Source organism: Haliotis rufescens, unplaced genomic scaffold (genome assembly GCF_023055435.1).
Source record: "Haliotis rufescens isolate VD_foot unplaced genomic scaffold, xgHalRufe1.0.p SCAF_1, whole genome shotgun sequence".
In the NCBI taxonomy this organism is placed as follows: Eukaryota; Metazoa; Mollusca; class Gastropoda; order Lepetellida; family Haliotidae; genus Haliotis; species Haliotis rufescens.
Window position 1 is genome coordinate 33,785,307 of NW_025963779.1, and position 20,716 is coordinate 33,806,022.

At 40.5% G+C, this 20,716-nt stretch overlaps 2 protein-coding genes across 12 annotated transcripts in view; one reads left to right on the plus strand and one right to left on the minus strand.

Moving 5' to 3' along the window:
• The window catches only part of LOC124139435 (adenylyl cyclase-associated protein 1-like), a 97,220-nt gene extending 83,351 nt beyond the window's left edge, over positions 1–13,869 (plus strand). For all 4 annotated transcript variants that reach the window (XM_046506482.2, XM_046506481.2, XM_046506484.2 and 1 more), the window contains exons 9-14: positions 2,511–2,676; positions 7,773–7,951; positions 9,687–9,810; positions 10,045–10,127; positions 11,182–11,325; positions 12,551–13,869. In XM_046506482.2, the coding sequence (XP_046362438.2) occupies positions 2,511–2,676; positions 7,773–7,951; positions 9,687–9,810; positions 10,045–10,127; positions 11,182–11,325; positions 12,551–12,631 (777 nt within the window). In that variant the 3' untranslated portion in view covers positions 12,632–13,869. The remainder of the gene's footprint in view (positions 1–2,510; positions 2,677–7,772; positions 7,952–9,686; positions 9,811–10,044; positions 10,128–11,181; positions 11,326–12,550) is intronic.
• A 2,513-nt stretch (positions 13,870–16,382) lies between these two features.
• LOC124139438 (glutamate-rich protein 3-like) overlaps positions 16,383–20,716 on the minus strand; it is a 54,780-nt gene continuing 50,446 nt past the window's right edge. For all 8 annotated transcript variants that reach the window (XM_048395089.1, XM_046506489.2, XM_048395114.1 and 5 more), the window contains one exon: positions 16,383–20,484. In XM_048395089.1, the coding sequence (XP_048251046.1) occupies positions 19,887–20,484 (598 nt within the window). In that variant the 3' untranslated portion in view covers positions 16,383–19,886. The remainder of the gene's footprint in view (positions 20,485–20,716) is intronic.

Consider the following 20,716-nt stretch of genomic DNA (forward strand, 5'->3'; position numbering starts at 1 on the left):
TGATGCTCCCAAGGATGTCATGTATGAGTGCATCACCATTTTTCACTGCATGCGAACTGCCTCCGTAACCATATTGGAAATGCGGTACAGGGTGTGTTACTTTTGCTGTGACTGCTGAGTTCATGAACGTCAAACTGGGGTATATGATCCCAGCATTAGTACTATCCCTATGATTTACTTACAGAGTTGGATGCAGGTTTAAGTATGGCTGCTGATGAACTACGGAGTCTCATGGCTCTATCTTTCATCTTTGTCTTCATCTTTTTGCACAGACATGCATCACTCCTGTTGTAAGAAATTAATTGTGAGTTAAAAGTTTATACTAACATTTTATTTACGAGAGAAAAATATTGTATGGTTGTGTCTGAAATTATTCTGCCAAGGTTAATGAAGAGAGGTAACAAAGTCTGACAACTTGAAATGTCATAAAGCAAGAAGATGTCGACTTTTTCTGTTCTTTTCGTCTAACCCTGCCATTTAATTTGGCAAGCGTCTTCCCCCGATTGATCCCAGAAGAGTTCAGTTTTCCATGCTGTCATTGTTGGAGCAATCGGTATAGGAAGTGAAACGCCAGATCTGGATATGATCAATTTCTACTGTTGGAAGGTCGAGTTCGCTTAACTACCATATGCTTACAAAAACAGAAACAGAAAAAAAGGTAGAGAAAATTGAAAGAACAGCATTGAAACTTTTTTGGTTTTGTTTCTTGAAGGCAGCATGTTTATTGAGTAGTATAAAACACTTTTAAGACAAATAACATATTTGAAGAATGTCAGACAGATGGATTTACTGAGGTTAAGCCCTGATTGGTAACACTGTGTTCAGTTTTCTGACCTCCCTCAACTCTTCACAAGAGAAACGTACAGACTTTTTATGGTGCTTCAGCATCAGCTACCCAGATGTAGGGTAAGGGCAAAGATAACCAATCACTTAAAAATATTGATACTGGTCTGGGTGGATTTTATAGTTTGATACAGATAATAACTCTCACATGTCAATGTTAGTGATAGCTAGCTCAAGACAGAACAAGTACATGTACATATTTAATCAGATTTAAAGGTCAACTTGAGTACTTAGGTTTGAAATTTTGGTCACTACCTGTGTCCGGGTATTCTTTAAGCAGATTCTTTCAGAAGTGATAAAACATCTAACGATGTCCTGAGTGATTTCATAGATTATTTTGATTTGTAGTTCATATATTCACATTGCAAACAGATCAAGCTCCATACAGTGCCTTAGACTAACATTTAGTCTCTGAAATCTTATATTACACAATATCCTTCTTGAGTAAAAAAAAAAAATATTCCCTATGCTGATTTGTGGAATAGAGCTAGCTTGAGCTGGCTAGACTTGCTTTTGTATGCATTTCTAGATTATTATTTTTTCATAAAATAAATATATTCCATGGTCATGGTGCAGGACTAACAGTGCCTCTTCATGGAGAAATGGCCTGTGAGGTGAGTGATGGAAGGGAGGCAACTCTGTTCGTACTTCAATCCAACCTAAACACATTGCGTACGATGAGTTCATCTTCAAATCTGCAATGTAGTCAGATTACCTCATTGCCTGTTACTGATGATCATTAACTGTTTTTTAGCTACATGTATGAATGGATTATGTAGTTTTCTGTGAGGAAACTCCTGTTGGATGCCTTGTCATACTGGTTGTATTGGTATCTTACAGCACCAAAAACCTGTAGCAGAGCTATTTTGAGAATATTTTATTATCTGAAACAATTTTTGTGAAACATGTTTTCCGTGGATGAATGTTGAATGAAACCAGTCTAACTTATATTCTTCCTCTTTTTTTGACTCTTGCTGATGTGAAAATAAATTCATATTTGAGCATGATAAGCATGATAAACAGAGACATGCTTGAGATGGTTTAGATATGAAACTCCAAAGTATCACAAAATAGCTTCCTGGGTCAACAAAGTTCTTCTTGCCCAGTGATCCCAAACTACACATCTTACCTTGCAGAGTTACGTCCCTTAGTTGACACACCTTGGTGCTAATCTCATATTTACTCTGATTATGATCAATGCTTTGTCAGCAGATGCCCAGGCTTGTGGATTTTGTAAGAAATATGTCTACCATGTTGGGTTCCCCTCCCGCTTTGATGAAGCTGACCATGTAGTTACTGAAGTACTCTTATAAGTGGCAAAAATCATGATGGCAATCACGGAATTGTCTGGTCCAGACCTGATTATTTACAGACCACTGTCATATAGCTGGAATATTCCTCAGTGCAGCGTTAAACAACAAACAAACAAAATATGCTTGTTAACTCTCTAATTATGTTAGGGGGGTTCAGATCCTCAATTTGTCCTGATTGTGGTCAAACGTTTGTCCTCACAATACCCATATTTGTGGGTTCTGTGACGGCTGACATGCCGTTATTTAGATGAAAAGTACAGGTATCAGTAATTCATCTTGCTCACTGTAACACTCAAAGTTGACTGATTGTCAATTAAATGTAAACCTACAGAATCATAATTTGTATATTTCCAGGGACCACCGGCAGCTGCCCCAGCCAGGGGAGGTGCTCCGCCCCCACCCCCACCCGGCCCCCCACCCCCACCCCCACCAGCAGCTGTGGACTCCTCTGGGGGTGGCGCGGAACAAGAACGAGCTGCCCTGTTCAGTCAGCTCAACAAAGGAACAGACATTACAAAGGGTGAGTAGACTCACCGATGCTCCTTTGTTGTGGGACGTTACTTAAAAAACTGATGGTACAGATACAAATTAAGTCGAAGACTCTATGGGTTTCTGAGTTAGGATTGTTGTGAGTGGTAACTAAGTGGATTGAGTGGTCACTTGGTTGAATGCGTGTTATCATACCATAGCCACATGGATCTTTGCTCACAGTATCAATCCCTGGATTCTCTGGTCCTAACTTGATTATTTACAGTCCACTGCCATCATTTAGCTGGAATGCCATGATGTAGATAATTGCTGTTCAAAGCCGCATTAAGTTCACTCACTCACTCTGTGAAGGGTCTGTGGTATAGAAATCCCAGGATAGACAGGGATGTGACCTTGGGTAATTGCATGTCCTTGTACCCTGCCGCATGAGGCATTTCTTCATAACATCCACCACTGGTTTGTGTGGTCAGGACGAGATTATTTACAGGCTGACGTGAATTTGGTGGAATTGAGCTGAATGCTGGTTAAAACAACAAACAGTCAAAACCGGAGCAGGCGAGAATGCCCATACCCGCTGCCCCTTGTGTGAATCGAGGGATGAGGGTCGGGGTATCAAGTGCCAGATTCTCTCTGTCATGGTCCTGACCATGGTCCAGTAACTCGGATGTGTCAGTTGATCCCCATGGGGGGGGATTCCCAGTTAGAAGTGGGCTCCACCAGCCTGTGATTATCATACCAGGCGCCTGAATGGATCAGGTGGTCAGGCTCGGGGACTTGGTTGACAGCTTGTCAAAGTGCCCTGATGTCATGGATCACCGTTCATGACATTAATCACTGGTTTATCTGGTCTAGACTTGGTTATGTACAGGCCACTCTCCTGTAGCTGGAATGTTGCTGAATGAAGCAACAAACAAACAAAACACTTTTTATGATTACCCTGATGATAAAGGGACACTGTCTCAATGTCACAAATGGCAACAGTAACAGTGTCTAGATCTAGACTTGAAATGGGAAACTGGTCATGAAGCAGACGCCATCTTTGAGAATTCAAAGCAGCATGAATCTCAGGTTTGTTTAAATTAAGTACTCCCAATTTGATTAAACCTGCCAAAATAAACTGATTCAGCCCAGTGCTGTGTAGTTTCCCTGCAGTGGTCTAATTACTTGAATGACAAGACGGTAAACAAAGAAGGACATGCAGGTAAAAATGCAGTTTTCCTCCGGCTCTGCCTGACCCTAAACCTGTGCACACCTTGTGTTTGCCATTGCTAAGGTGCACAGCTCATTCACATATTAACGACTAGGAGACGAATGTTATTGCAAGCTTTTTGGAAATTGAACGTTTGCTTAGAGTTGAATGATCTTAACTTTACAAAACTTGATGCATTTTTTAAATTTGATTTTTTTTTCCCTTTTTCTGTTTTAAAGTGCTGAATGCTTTTTAAACAGGTTCAATGATAAATTTATTTCAAGTTGTGTAAAATCCACACATTATGGTATTACTTTAAGTAACAGGATGTTACAGATTGTTGTGTTATCATCATCATTACTTAATATTTAAATATCAAGTCCAGACCAAGTTTGTTCAGTTGTCAGTGTGACATTAAAATGTCAGGTTTTTGTTGTAATTTTTCTGAAAATACAGATGAGAAAATTAAAAAATAAAAAGATATATTCACGATAAGTATAATTTCAATCAAACAGCATTCATATTTTGTATTTATTTTAACTTTTTCATAACAGATAACAGGCAAAAAAGTAAAAGTTTTGTTTTTTTAATAAATGCTTCTTTAAAAATATGCAGGCACTAAACATTGCTTTCAATTTGAGTTTAAACTTGTACTGATATCGAAACTTTATGAGGACTATTCACATAGAAAATCTTGACCCAGAATTATTAAAAATTTGAACCAAATATGACCGAGTGGAGTGTGTTTCCATAAGGACATTGCTCAAGTTGATACGGGACCAAACAAGGAAGTGCTCAGAATCCTATTTATATGAAAGTTCTATTAAATATTAACATGATTTAACATGACACCAACGAAAAGATCACGTGACATTTCTGTAATTTTCCCAGTTATTACCCAGGTCACAATTTAATTAGATGTTGTTATGATAATTTCATAAAGACATATCTGGATCTAAAAACATTTTTAAGGATATACAGTACTTGAATACAAACTTTAGACTTTCCTTATTTCGAGATTAATAAATCTGGGATCTTTCATTATGTAAATAATTCCTTAAGTATTGTTTGACTATCGCATAATTAGGTGAAAGAAATAAGATGCTTCATGAATGCACACTTTCAATCTAATGCTTCATTATGTTTAACACAGTAACTACGGTAGCAGCCTTTCACACTTCAAGTAAATATATGCCCACAATAGAATGTGTGAATTATTTCAAAGAATTTATTTAACCAGCTGCAAAGAACCTGCAAACATTACAAATCCTTAAGAAATTCAAAGTTAAGTTTTCAAACAAGCTGGAAGATTTCCTTCAGAAGTGTGGCAGTACGCTGCCCCTGACCGAGAAGTTGTAAGTATTTCCGCCGTTACAAGTCACTTCCCCGTTGTTGTCAAACTACAACATCCATGTCAGGGGTAAGTCATCACAACACTGTCACATCCATATCAATACATTCTGGCATGTAAGGGCCGAGAATAACGTCGTTATAGATATGTGCAGGGATATGGTACAAGTCAAGTGAGTGGTTCATGAGACTGTTTGGGGGGAGTTTTTATCCTTGTTCATCTGTGACTGTTTACGGCTGTGTGTTTTCATGTAGGTTAGTCAGTAGTATGGGGGACAGTTGAAGTGATTATGAATACTATTTGATTTGATGTGGAAGGAATGACATTGAGTTTACTATTGGAAGGTCAGATGTTGTTATTATACCTTCGACCTGAAAGTATATATGCAGCCCAGTTCATGCATTCTTTCAAATTTAGGGAAGTTTCCATACTGATAGAAGAGGTGCAGTGCAAGTTTGATTTTGATATGTGTATTTTACTGAAAACATTTATTATTTTGTTTCATGTTTTAAACTTCAAATATTTTTTACTTCAACATTTGTGCGACCTATAACTTAAAAACTACTTCTTTTCCAATTGGGGGTACAGTTTTTAAACCAATAGGATAGGTGCAGTGCAAAGTTCGATAAGTGGATTTATAATTTAAAATATTGCTTTTTTCATGTTTTGAACTAAGAAATATGTTGGGAGTCGAAGTCGGGGCAATTGGTGAGTTAGCTCACTTTTTGTCTTGTTGTGTTTGTCTTTACATTATTACTTTAGTACTTTGCTCGAACTTTCTCCCACTGGAGGCATATATTCAAAGCAGCATGCTCACCAACCTAGCCTGCTTTCTGAAGGGACTTGCTCTGTCTCCTGAATCGTTTGGTGTTAGCGACCAAGTATGAAGAGCATTAAAGGGTGCATAACCTGTTTCTCTGTACATAAGTGTGTGAGAGGAATTAACTTTCTGTCCGTTCAGAGTGAGATGTTTTGCGAGTGACCTGGGACATCTGAAGTCTGGGTGTGTGCACCTGAAGGAAACTCAACTCAGGTTACTTTTGTGTTGACATCTGGGTGTGTTTGAGTTCAGCCTTCTTTTCAGGGGCCACATTAAGACATTTGACTCTTTAGGTTATATCCATCTTGTGTGTGGACATGTTGACATGTTGCTGTGGTTTTTGATGTCTCATGTGGACCCTGTATAGTGTGCTGGTCAAAGCAGCCTATTGAGATGGATGGTATTTCTTGGATGGATTGTGGGATCAGTGGGAAAAAGCAACTTCGTGACACTCACTGCATTGGTGGCAGGTCTTGGGTTAGTGTCAGTCCTCCCAATATTGACCTATAAACCAGCGGTTGATAGTAGGTGCAATTCCCTATAGTGTCAGTCCTCCCAATATTGACCTATAAACCAGCGGTTGATAGTAGGTGCAATTCCCTATAGTGTCAGTCCTCCCAATATTGACCTATAAACCAGCGGTTGATAGTAGGTGCAATTCCCTATAGTGTCAGTCCTCCCAATATTGACCTATAAACCAGCGGTTGATAGTAGGTGCAATTCCCTATAGTGTCAGTCCTCCCAATATTGACCTATAAACCAGCGGTTGATAGTAGGTGCAATTCCCTATAGTGTCAGTCCTCCCAATATTGACCTATAAACCAGCGGTTGATAGTAGGTGCAATTCCCTATAGTGTCAGTCCCCCCCAACATTGACCTATAAACCAGCGGTTGATAGTAGGTGCAATTCCCTATAGTGTCAGTCCCCCCCAACATTGACCTATAAACCAGCGGTTGATAACAAGAGCAAATGACCCATACAGACCCAATAAAGTTCCTGATTAAAGTATCAGTAATTCTTCGTATATGGATATACTTTTGTAATGAATTATATCATGAAGCATTATTCCCACTTCCCTTTAGTAGTGATCAAGTTGGCACAGAGAAAACGTCTTGACGACTCTCTCCAAGTGGTGGCTATCCTGTGCCATGTTGACAGTCAGTGTTTGGGATATACTGTGTAACGACATAGGCCAGCCGCCTGCTTTGTTTACATGGTGCTAATAGCAGAGCGTGTAACACCGAGCTGACAAGACAACGTGTTATATCAAATACAGTCAGGCCAGGAGATGTGCTCCCACTCCTTGTGTGTGGATTGTCCTTAAGTCACATGCTACCAAACCTGGCCTGCTTTCACAGCTAGCCTTCTTCAGTTCCTTCCCTAATCAGTCTGTCTAAGCTGACAGCAGGGACCATACTAAGTCACTGGGATTGTACTTTCCATCGCAGCTGGGAGACACAGGTAATGTCACCGGAACCTTCAGATCCCCCTCAAGTATTTGTCATGTTTTGCCAGGCTTCTATATACTTTGTATGGATCTCGGATGCATTGAAAACAAGTGTTGTGCGAAAAGTGTATGTATTTAACATAGATTTGATGTCCTGTTCTGTTCCATGTGAGTGCTTGTATTGTCAGCTGTGTAAAGTATTTTCTTTTTAGGGGAGCTTGTTTTGGGATTTCCGTGTCTAACTTTCTTATTCCTCGTGTATCTGTGTCACAATGTTAGATCGTGAGCAAAGGTTTGTAAAGGATATGTTTTGTTTCAGGATTGAAGAAGGTCTCTGATGATATGAAGACCCACAAGAACCCTGCCCTGAGACAGGGCCCCGCCCCCTTCAAGGCTGCTGGGCCTCCTAAGACAGCGCCCAAGCCTGAAGCCAAGGTCGCCCCTGCTGCTGTCTCCAGGCCACCTCTCACCCAACTCCAGGACAAGAAGTGGATTGTTGTGAGTACTCCTTGATCACTCATTATCACATGCTAATAAATGCTGCTCTCGTGGACGGGTCATCAGGACGCGACTTGATGGATCCAGTGGTCAAACTCAGTGACTTGGTTGATGTGGATCTTTGCTCACAATATCGATCACTGGATTGGCTGGTCCTGACTCGATTATTTACTGGCTACCACTGTCATATTGCTGAGTTTGGCAGTAAACAACAAATAACCAAACTTATTGTAATCCTACTATGGGGGTAAGTGAGCTGTTCCCGGGTAGTTATTGTCTGTATTACACTGACATGCTGTGCAGCTAATTACTGCTCAAAGCTGCATTGGTGGCATGGGTGACCAAGTCGTCGAGGCTGCTGCTATTTGCTGTGCACAGTTGCGTCCCTTGGGCATGCCAGAGAACTACTATCATGGGTTCAACTCCTGGTTTGCTCCAGTTATGTCTATAGGTTTGTCAGTACCATTTGGTCTTCACCAAAGTATAAGACTTCACTTCAGGCTTTCCTCCAAAATTAAGCTGAGATGCCGTGATATAACTGGAATACTTTTAAAAGCGGCGTTAACCCCAACTGCATTACGCTCGCTCACTATTTGAAGTGGCGGTGATTGAGGAATCTCGGGCTAGACAGGGATGTGACCTCGATCAGCTCCAACCTACACACAGGGATACTGAACACTCAGGCTAGACAGGGATGTTACCTCCATCAGCCCCAACCTACACACAGGGGTACTGAACACTAAGGCTAGACAGGGATGTGACCTCGATCAGCTCCAACCTACACACAGGGGTACTGGACACTCAGGCTAGACAGGGATGTGACCTCCATCAGCCCCAACCTACACACAGGGATACTGAACACTCAGGCTAGACAGGGATGTGACCTCCATCAGCCCCAACCTACACACAGGGATACTGAACACTCAGGCTAGACAGGGATGTGACCTCCATCAGCCCCAACCTACACAGGGATACTGAACACTCAGGCTAGACAGGGATGTGACCTCCATCAGCCCCAACCTACACACAGGGATACTGAACACTCAGGCTAGACAGGGATGTGACCTCGATCAGCCCCAACCTACACACAGGGATACTGAACACTCAGGCTAGACAGGGATGTGACCTCCATCAGCCCCAACCTACACACAGGGATACTGAACACTCAGGCTAGACAGGGATGTGACCTCCATCAGCCCCAACCTACACACAGGGATACTGAACGCTCAGGCTAGACAGGGATGTGACCTCGATCAGCCCCAACCTACACACAGGGATACTGAACACTCAGGCTAGACAGGGATGTGACCTCCATCAGCCCCAACCTACACACAGGGATACTGAACACTCAGGCTAGACAGGGATGTGACCTCGATCAGCCCCAACCTACACACAGGGATACTGAACACTCAGGCTAGACAGGGATGTGACCTCCATCAGCCCCAACCTACACAGGGATACTGAACACTCAGGCTAGACAGGGATGTGACCTCCATCAGCCCCAACCAACACAGGGATACTGAACACTAAGGCTAGACAGGGATGTGATCTCGATCAGCCCCAACCTACACACAGGGATATTGCATATTCCCAACGTTAGCCAGTATGTAGGCATACCATTGTCTGACGGAAGGACATCTTGCACATCGGGCAGACTGCTCCTGGATGGGACGTTGTTTTACTGCCCATGACTCCCTGTGTCCGAACCCTAGTCTATATTGTCAATGTGTTTCAGGAATACCACAACAACAACAAGGACATCATCATCGACCAGACGGAGACCAAGCAGGTCGTGTATGTCTACAAATGTGTCGGCAGCACCATCACTGTCAAGGGCAAGGTCAACTCCATCCTGCTCGGTAGGTCGCTCTGGTATAAACCCTATAATGCACAATGAGTGAATTTAAACTATATTTGTCTTATTTCTGATTGTGAATTCTCTCTGGAACCATTTGCCAGAAACTTGATAACGTATGTCCTGATCGACAGTGTTGAGACAAACTCAGCAGGTGACTACTGACATCAGAGTATGGCTGGAATCGTTCATTGCATGTTTAGGACAGTTTGTACTGACATCTCTGTTTTTGTTTCAGATGGATGCAAGAAGAGTGCTGTAGTGTTTGAGGACGTTGTGTCTTCTGTTGAATTCATCAACTGTCAGAGCGTTCAGGGTCAGGTACGTCATTAATATCTTACGTGAAGAGTTTCATCCCTCAGCTGGGCCAGGATCCGAGGATCATAGGTTCAAAACTGAGATTCCCCATAATTATTATCACTGTTTTGTCAGCACCATGCTAGTGAGGTTCACCAAGATGGGACACATCCATGACATGTCACACTGACCATGAGGTTCTATCCTACAACAGGCAGACATGAAGTTCTAGGAAGATTATCTTCTATTGTCCTCAAACCTCTGCCTTATTGGCTCTATATTATCCATTGAGATGATAACTGACGAGCTACAGTGAATTTTGGATTATCTGCCCACAACACTTTCTTGGTCGTTTCCTTGGGAGTTTCATAATTTCCACAAAATAGTGGCCTGCCATTGATCTCTTTTAAAACAAACTTGGGGCAGGGGTGGCCCAGTTGTCTAAGGCGCCGCGATTCGCTGTGCAGAGTTGCGTCCCTTGGGCACGCCAGAAACCTATGTTTGTGGGTTCGAATCCCGGTTCGCCCTCATTATGTTTCTAGGTTTGTCAGCCCCATACCCGTGCTCGTGGTTTCACCGAAGTGGTAAATGTCTTAGACCTGCATCACTTCGGGCTTTCCTCCCACATTAAGCTGACACGCCATGATATAACTGGAATACAGTTAAAAGCGGTGTTAAATCCAACTCACTCACTCACTTAAAATAATCTGTTTTTCTAGTGAATGATGTGCCTTGACCCGTGAAGATCTGGGTTAGAAAAGGTCTTCAGCAACTCATGCTTACCTTAAGGGGTGACTATGCTTGTACTAAGAGGCGATTTATGGGATCAGGTGGTCAGGCTCGCTGACTTGGCTGATGCATGTCATCGTATCCCAATAGCGTGGATCGATGCTCATGATGTCAATCACTTGATTGTCTTGTCCAGACTTATCTATAGCTGGAATATGCCGAGTGCAGCGTTAAACAACAAACATAATGTGCTTAACGTTTTCTGTGTTTGTCCTCATGCGGCAGCACATGTGATAATGCCTATGACATCCATGATTGTGATGATGAATGTATCAACTGTTGGTTTCAGGTAACTGGCAAAATGCCCACAGTTATTATAGACAAGACAGATGGCTGCATGATGTACCTGAGCAAGGACTCCATCCAAGCGGAGATTGTTACCGCCAAATCCTCCGAACTCAACATCCTGGTTCCTCAAGCTGATGGAGAATATGTAAGCTACAGTTAGAGTTGTCAGGGTTTTTTAATAATAAACCACAAGACAATGAAACCAAAAATTAAACTGAAACACTCAGTCACTCAGATAACAAATTCCTGCTGCTGAGATAATGCAGACAGCTTCTATCCGTCACTCAAGTCTCAGGAGCATCCAGGTGCTTTGACTAACATGTTCTTGAAATACTGGAGATGACCTCACAAGGTCATCCTATAACACTCCCACTTCCTGGTTTACTGAAACTTGCAACACATACAGTTTCCCATAATACCAAGTTGAAACAGAAAATTCATGATTCAGTGTAATGTTTCCTGTGTAAAAGTCCTATAAATAACACATTCATGCAATGTACAAAATACTGCATGAAAGTGAAGTGGTCATAATGCTGATGTTAAGAGCTACCAATCAGCAAGGTCCCTAAATTCAGGTAGTACAGCGCATACATCAAGGACCTCAGGGCACGCCTCAGTGTCTGTGGAGTAGGTTCATCCTGGGTTAGTAGATGTTGGAGACCCGTGAAGATCCGGGGTACAATAGGTCTTCAGCAACCCATGCTTGCTGTAAAAGGCGACTTTGCTTGTCGTAAGAGGCGACTAACGGGATCAAGTGGTCAAGTTCGCTGACTTGGTTGATGCATGTCATTGATCCCAATTATGTGGATCGATGCTCATGATGTCAATCATTGGATTGTCTGGCCCAGACTGGATTATTTACAGACCGTCGTCTTATAGCGGGAATGTTGCTGAGTGTGGTGTTCAAAAACAAACAATAATATAACAATATCGTAAAGTCAGAGTTGGGACTGAGTCCAAGGTGGAGATGGCAGTGTGTTTGTATCTAAGTGACCAGATTTATACATGTTTATACATATAAGGATTGAGGCGGCTGTGAACGGAGGATAGGTTTGAGATAACAGTGTTTGGGATAACGAGGTTCAACTGTATTTTTGTCAGGCAAGTGTATGGCTGACCCTTGTCTAGCTCTAGGACTGAAACACTGAAAACTGAAACTGTTTTAGCCTAAGTAAACAGCTGAATAATTTTTTCTTTTTAGAAATAAAAAGAACTTCAGATTGTTTGTGTTAACTAAAAAGGATGCTTGAAATTATTTTTCAAACATATCGTTGTTGCCTTTGTTCAAGCAATAAGTATATGGTAGTTGTTATATTGCCATCATACAAACAAGCAAATCCAGTCCTGACCCTTCCCTTTGTGTGTTGCAGAAAGAGTTTGCTCTCCCAGAACAGTTCAAGTCGACATGGAACGGGTCCAAGTTTGTCACGATTGCGACTGAGAGTGTTTGAAGCAGCATTGGTGCCGAGGAAATGTCATGCTGTCAGCTTCGTGCTATGTGCTGCCTGAACAAACATCAACCACAATATTCCTTCTGTCTTAACATTTGTACAGACCAACTTTTCTAACAATGTGCACTATTTTATGGAATCAGCAGCATTTTATAAATCTTATGACTAATATGATTACTCAACAAATTCATAAGCTATCAAATGTAAGCCTAAGACTGTAATCGTTATTATTTTCTGTCTGAAGAAAAATATATTTTTCATGTTTTACTCTTTTTTTAAAAAAAAGCTTTCTTATACATTACACAAAGATGTGACGATCGTACTATAAGAATCTGACCAAATGCTGTAGTATGCTTCAGCTAATTGCCTTGTATTAATTACCGGTAGATGCAAAATGGGCGGACCACATGTCCTCAATGCAATGCTAGTTCCAAATCTGCAGCAACTATGGTTCTAGATCAAATATATCCTTAGGGGGAATGGTAGGTTTACTGGAATGGAGTAGAATGTATGTTACATGATGGAGACCGTGAAAGTGGCCTTTGCAAGGTGGAGTGAATGATCAAGAAAGGCCTGTGGATATTGTGTATCTGTTTAGTACCCAAGAAGTAGTGGACTATCGATTGTTGTGTGTGTATTGTGGTACAAAGGCCCAACACTTGAGAATCAAGTAATCCATCTTTATGCCTGTCTGTATCAACTACATGTCTCACAATAATAGTTGTTTGAAAGTTCTTCAGAATGCAGTATTCACATTTGATCCTCATGGAAATCATGTTAGAAATTTTAGAAATACCTTCAGCCAGGCAGGATCTACAACAATCTGTAAACCTTGGGGCATTAAGCAATGGCGACAATCATGAAGAATATCAGAGGCCTTCCTTCACAACGTCTGCCTAATGAGCTTGTGTTGTAAGAAAATATATGCAAACTAAAGGAAGGTTTAGGAATACATAGATCCTATTGATAGGGTGAGGATTATGATGTGTACCTTCAGTGCTTGAAGCGTAGTTGCCTGTATCTAGAGTCTAGTGTGGAGGGCGTGTGGCCCGCCCAGACCAGTCTTTCATGTAAGTACGTCAGTACAGTTACTACCACACATGAGCTACACCACTAGAGGCGAAGGAGACCATTATACCAGCTTGATCTTTGCTGTCCGGAACATTTTGTTGATTATATTTATGTATTGACATGGTAAAATAATGTGAAATAAATAGAATACCAAGGTGCTGTTTCAATTGATTTGTGTTATTTTCTTGCCCAGGACAAGAGGTGCCAAGATTCAATTGCTCACATAGTTTCAAATGGTCAAACCCATTCTTAATAATATTGCTGAAATAATTCAATGCTCCAAAACCATACTTTCTCATTGATGAATCAGACTCCTCAGAGATAAGGGGACAAATACTGTACATGGAGATTGGATGCAAACTATGACTGCTGTGGACAGACCACCTCGCATCTGACAGACTTGGTGGTCATCATAGTCAGACCATTGGCTATGTGTCCGAGGACATATTCCACTGATGTAGATGTGACGTAGGCCAAGGCAGCCTCAGGCACAGTTTAAGAATATTGCCTTTCATCTCCAGGTGGTGATTTATCTATTTGTCTGCTCCATCAGCAATGATCAGTCTGCTTCTTGAGCTGTTCTGACTTCAGTGTTAATCCTTCATGATGACCCGGTGTCGTGTTAGAGAATACAAATGAGGTGAATGCATGATGAGATTTGCAGTGATTGTTATGACTGTTGGCACATGTATACACCATCCTGAAGCAAAGGGCATCTTGTTGAGACCCGTGGCACACCACCATGTCCTGGAGCCTGTATAGAAACCACAGCACAGATGTGCATCAGGTGTACACAGTCACACGGTGTTAATCGCTCTTCAGTGCCTTATGGGGAGGAATATACAGACCCATTGCAGCTGTGCCAAGTATCTGAAGAACCTCAACCTCATTCGTGACCAACTCGTGTTATTCCAGGACAAGCCGAATAGCGACTCGTGCCACTCTCATGGCCATTTTTGCGACTAGGTTCCGTCTTAGCGCAAACGGGCATACCTAAAACAATTGTCAACTCGTTGCGTAATGGTTCACATATATTTCCCCATATATTATATATATTCCAGATGCAATTTAAAGGACATCGGGACGTGCAGAATTATTAAGTATGATTGAACATATTTAATTAACTGTATCTTGGGTATATTTTTAGATGCAAGACATATGTAAAATCAAAAATTATTTCTGAGGGATTATTTGACAAAGAACTCGAAATCATACCCGCACTCTGATTGGTTTGTCGTATTTTTGCACATAACATTCATCGAGAGGGGGGACGAGTCTTCTTGCAGGTTACAGAAAGGGGCGAGTCGTGACAAATGCCTAAACCTTTGTGCATGGAGTTATGTCCCTTTACACACAAGTGGTGTTCATACTGTCCTCACCGATTTTAAAATTCATGTCAGCAGCAGTACAATACAGTAGGTTGATGTACAAATGTACCACATGTTCACAAACAACTAACACCTTTTTTCAGTATGTTTGTTGTGTTTCTGCATGCTGTCCCAGAAAGAAATCAGTTTTTGTAATGGCAATAAGCTTTTATCTATCTTACAGAAGCCTGCCCAAAACTTGATCACAGAGTACTATATGTGAATCAAAGATGTATCAAATACAAAATAAACACATTGCACTCCATATTCGCCCACAAGCACAATATTTCTTATCTTAAATCAGAAATACCAGTAGTTCATTACATAATTTTGTGCAATAGAACAGAATGGGGACATCAAAAATAGGCTTCACACATTGAACCTATGGTTGGAATCAAACTCAGGTCTACAGTGTGACCGCACTCTAACAAGCCAAAACTGGGTGCAGAACAAATTATGGAAAAGTATACTTACTACATTTTTGCACTTTTCATTTTAAATAAAAATAAATATTAGGTGTTTGACAGCATACTATTTCCATACAGACACTCTGAATATTCTCAACATAAGTTGAGCTGTATATTGACAAAATAATTATTTTGACATTGATGCACCCTTGTTTAAAAAAGATAACATCTCACTTACAAAGCAGTGTTTTGAGAACATGGTGTTGAAATGGATTTGTCCCCCTTTACATTACTAGGCCTGTAGGAATGACAGACTTTTATATTCATCATACCGGTACTATTATTAGACAGGTATGACACCCATTTTTCTTATTGATTTATAGTTTTTAATCTGACACTAGTTATGCATTATTTTACCTGGCAGTGAATGGGTACCCAGTAGACTGAATTGGTAATCACTTAATTTTCTAGCACCTCACAAGGAGCTTGTGTTGTACACACCCCATGAAGCTGAGAATGGAAATCGAGTTCTACTGATCTATTGACCAAGGTAATAATGTAGCCATTTGAGGATGCCTTTAGGTGTGGACATGGCACACATTATTATCCCCTGCTTGTGTAGTAGCAGGTGTGGGGTAGATGTTGGTGGGGCACACATTGCGAAGCTACTTGTAACTATGTTTATTATGAGTGAATGATAATAATGATAATAATAAGTCCTGAAAAAATAATGTTTGTATACATGGAGGGACCAGAAACAACATCGTCAATACTTCCCAGTTCCCACGTTTGTATACACAACACGACTATCATTGTGGAAGATGTGTACAAACCTGTGAAGTGATGGTGATGCAGAAACACTAGATGCACTTTCAACATCATGTTTGCAGTATAACAAAAGCAGCATTTGTTGACAATACGTTTATTCTCCATGTTGTCTTCACCTAAAGTAACAATAAGGTTTATCACAGAAAGAGCAGTTTTCCCTTGACCAATGAGCAATCTCTAAAACTACAAGGCACCAGATTCTAGGTTGACAAAGAGGTTTGGGCAATAACAGTAATATATATATACAGCGCCATATCAATACCTACCAAACTTAAGTTACAAACAAGTTAATACTAGTCTACACACAACAGTCCTACAAGATGAGATATTTAGATATTATCATACAAAATATTGTCACTGTCGACACGAAATAATGTCAACCTATCACAAAAAAGTTCACAGAATTGAAAAAAAGATCAAGGAATAAAATATAACTGGTTTAGCTAAAGTCTACCCGTCCAGTAAAACCAGCATTAGTAATTCTCGAGAATCAACATTAATTCTTGAAATCTGACACTACACTACCAAAAGGGTAATAGTGTGTCACAACAATAATAAGTTAATTCTATTTAAAAAAATGTCATGTTTACACTTTTCTATGAGTGACTTTGGCAGGATGTAGATGTGTATTATTCCATCCAATGTCCACACCAGTCAAACCAGTGCCATCAGATATATGTGCAGTTCAGTCAGTCTGTTGTCGGAACTACATCACAGGATAAAAATGTCTGTGATGTCAGGAACAAAGGATGACATCATCTTCAATTATTTGTTACATATTTAGGATTGCTTCACAGACAATGAAGACAATGAACAATTGAACTAGCCAATCAGCATGAAGCAAAGTTCTAATGCTCCGTGAGATCACTCCATGCTGCGGTACTATGTACGTGTTCTGCATAATATGTGTAAAGATGGCATACATTGCGACACAACAATGTCTTATCACAGTCAGCTCTGTAAGTAAATGTCTTTAACAGGACAACCAGATGTGAGCAAAAGTTCTTCAAAAACACACCCAACATCTCACAATGGATTCCGCCATTATTGTTTCATTTGTTGGATCAGATTTTCCTGCAAAGGGCAAAAGTCGGAGGAATGAAAGAAAATATGAAATGTCATCAGTGTCAACCAAGGTACCTTGATTTTCGAACTTTATTAGATTTTGGTTGGTCTTGGAAGACCAAGGGAGATAATTTGAGCAAAGTCTGCATCAAGGACAAGGGACACAACTCTAGACTTATTACATACTCCATCACAATGTAAATGTTAACTTTAGCATCCAACCAGCATATTAATTACAATGAATAACAGGCAAACATTTTTGTAAGCGAAATATATGCAAATCTGGAAGATGAAAAAATATTTTTTTTATGAAAAAGGGGTAAAAAAAATTGTGATCCAACAAATACAACACAAATGGCCTAACAAATACATTTATAATGTCCCCAAATACTGTGACACACAATCAGCTCTGTACTCTTGGTTAAATACCATTCTGGGCAGTGAGCCCAATGTAGAATTCTTGAATACCTGGTAATCTATATCACATCAACTTTCTCCTGTTTCGTTTACATCGTTGCCTGGTAACATCAAAATATACACAGTAAAAGACACTTGTAAACAATTAACAAGTACACATTAAAGAAAGATACCATCCATTCACTCTGTAAGAGATAAAACACGACAGATACATATTCATCTGTGTACTGCTCCCACTGACGCCATCATACACCCTCAAGCAACGGCACATAACAAAGTTACTCATAGGACTTTGACCAAAGTTGAATCAATTTGAGATACATAGATAATAAATAATAATGAGATACATATCCTGCAAGTTCTGTTGAACACCATGTATATAACACTAGCCTTCGAAATGAATGACCAGACTAATATTAAATGTTGAAATATAGATAAAAATAATTTAAATAGCATATCTGAAAACAGATAACCACAAGATTTCCTCTTTAAACGTTAAAACATATATTTCTGCACCAGGGATGATCAAAAGGGATAGTCGTCAACACACTAGGGTTGATCAAAAGGGATAGTTGTCAACACACTAGGGTTGATCAAAAGGTATAGTTTTCAACACGCCAGGGTTGATCAAAAGGGATAGTTGTCAACACACTAGGGTTGACCAAAAGGGATAGTTGTCAACACACTAGGGTTGATCAAAAGGGATAGTTGTCAACACACTAGGGTTGATCAAAAGGGATAGTTGTCAACACACCAGGGATAACTGGTCCTATTGGAGCGGAGTGCTTAATACAGCAACTATGATGATAAACATCTACAATCATAAATCATAAAATATCTAAAATCTGATATATCATATCGCTTCTGATCCTTAAATAAAAGTTGAAATCTGAAAAGCACTTTCATATTCTAATGAAAGCATATTTACTTGTTGCTCCTATTCAAATAGATATATACATATATACATTTTAAGTAAAATAAATTCATAGACAATGTCTACTTTTAATTCAATTAAATACAAAGACTTTGTCTACATTTTGACTAAGCCACAGAATAGGAAAGTAGATTTGGAAATGAGACAGGAATTTAATAGTGTGCTAATAAAGAGGCATACCAATAAATATTACATTGATCATATTTCATACTATAAAAAATACAGCTTAATATATAATGAAATGATTTGAATAAGGTTAAAGCTTTACAATCATCTAATCATGAAGCCATGACTCAGTGTGGGGCACGTTTCACCCTGTACAGCGTGTGTAGGATATACTGATATCCTGTCTTTCACATCTAAAACACTTCTGGATATCATGAGAAGTGCAATAAAGACACTTCAAAATGTTTCAAAATGTTCTAAAATGCTTCAAAATTGATCAGTCCATATGGCAGATGCAAGCACTACATGCAGGAAGCTTTTTGGTCAAGCATACTCAGAAGCTTACAAATGAGCCCAAGGGCACTTTGAGACATGATACAAAAATCAATAGGAAAACATGTGTTAGCATTATAGGGGTACTGAGGGCCATTGCCCATGTTCAGAACAGGTCGGGACATTGTTGTTCGTGTGAAACTGAGACATTATCTCTAGATCATTAGGGCAATCAGTAACTGTCTATGCTGATATACAGATAAAGTCTGAGTCAGAAGACAATGTGGTGTTCAAACTTGAATCAAATGTGCTAGGACAGAACAATTTACTTGAAGCTAACCCCCCTTTAAATTAGTCAAGTTGAAACCAGTTCCACGAGCACTGTAGAAGGCTACTTACTCAATCCTGTGTAGAAGCCGAAGACAAGCACATTTGAAGGAGACAATAACAGACAATTAACAATTAGGTACATGGGTAGTCAACAAATATCGATCACCTATATTCATTTGTTGCTATTCCATCAGGCCAAGAAAACATAAGTGAGCTTCAGGTTACCTGATGGACCCTAATCTGGACCCCCTGTTTTTCTCAAGTTGCACCATAGTATTTATTATCATCCTGTGTCCGTATATAATGTGATCCTATTTTTGGATGGGCTGATGTAGGTGACAGCTAATTCTTGTTTTGGCCCCAGCACCTGAATGACCTAATATCACGCTTGAAGCATATCAGTGTAATGATGATGGACTGGATTGATTCAAAGCCAGGTATCTATTAATCTCGTCTTGTGTCTTCTGAGGAATGTCGTTGCCTGGCAACAGGGTCAAATACTTGACAGTGGTGTTGCGCTTTAGGAGGTCAATAAGGGCACGACCTCCTGCCTCCCCGATTCCTGCATTGGCCACCTCCAGGGTCGACAGTGACGTGTTGCTCTTCAGCCCTTCAACAAGTATCTGAACACCCTCATCACCGACTTTGTTGTTCTGTATCGTCAAGGTCTTCAGGTTCTTGTTCTTTGCTAAGGCTGTTGCCAATTTGGACCATCCTGGCTTGGTGATGTCCGGACAGCTGCTGAGACTCAAAGTGTGAAGGTCAAGGTTACTCTCAAGAAGCAGTGCCACGTCCACCATGCCGTCGTCGGTGATGCTGGCCTCACTGAGGTCCAGTTCCTGCAGCTGACAGAAGCGGCCTTTGATGGACAAGATTGGTACTCCCCCCATCCGCTCCGACTCTCTCTTCTTGTACTCCTGGGCCTCGAACTCTATGTCCAACAGCCCATCCACAAGAGTCTGCAGACCCTCATTGCCTATGGGGTTGCCTTGTAACCTGCAACAATGTATACACACATTACTGATACTCAAGTGACACCGTTCAACAAGGCTGAACTACTTCACTATCAAACATCAGCAGTGTTTTAAAAAGATGATTTGGGGGAACAGTTGCGCTTGCTCAGTGGCAAATCAAGGTACAGGGCGGAAAGTGAACACTTATGCAATATAAATTATAGATGTTTGGAGGACAAAACCGCCACAGTTGATGATTGTTTGGAGGACAAAAC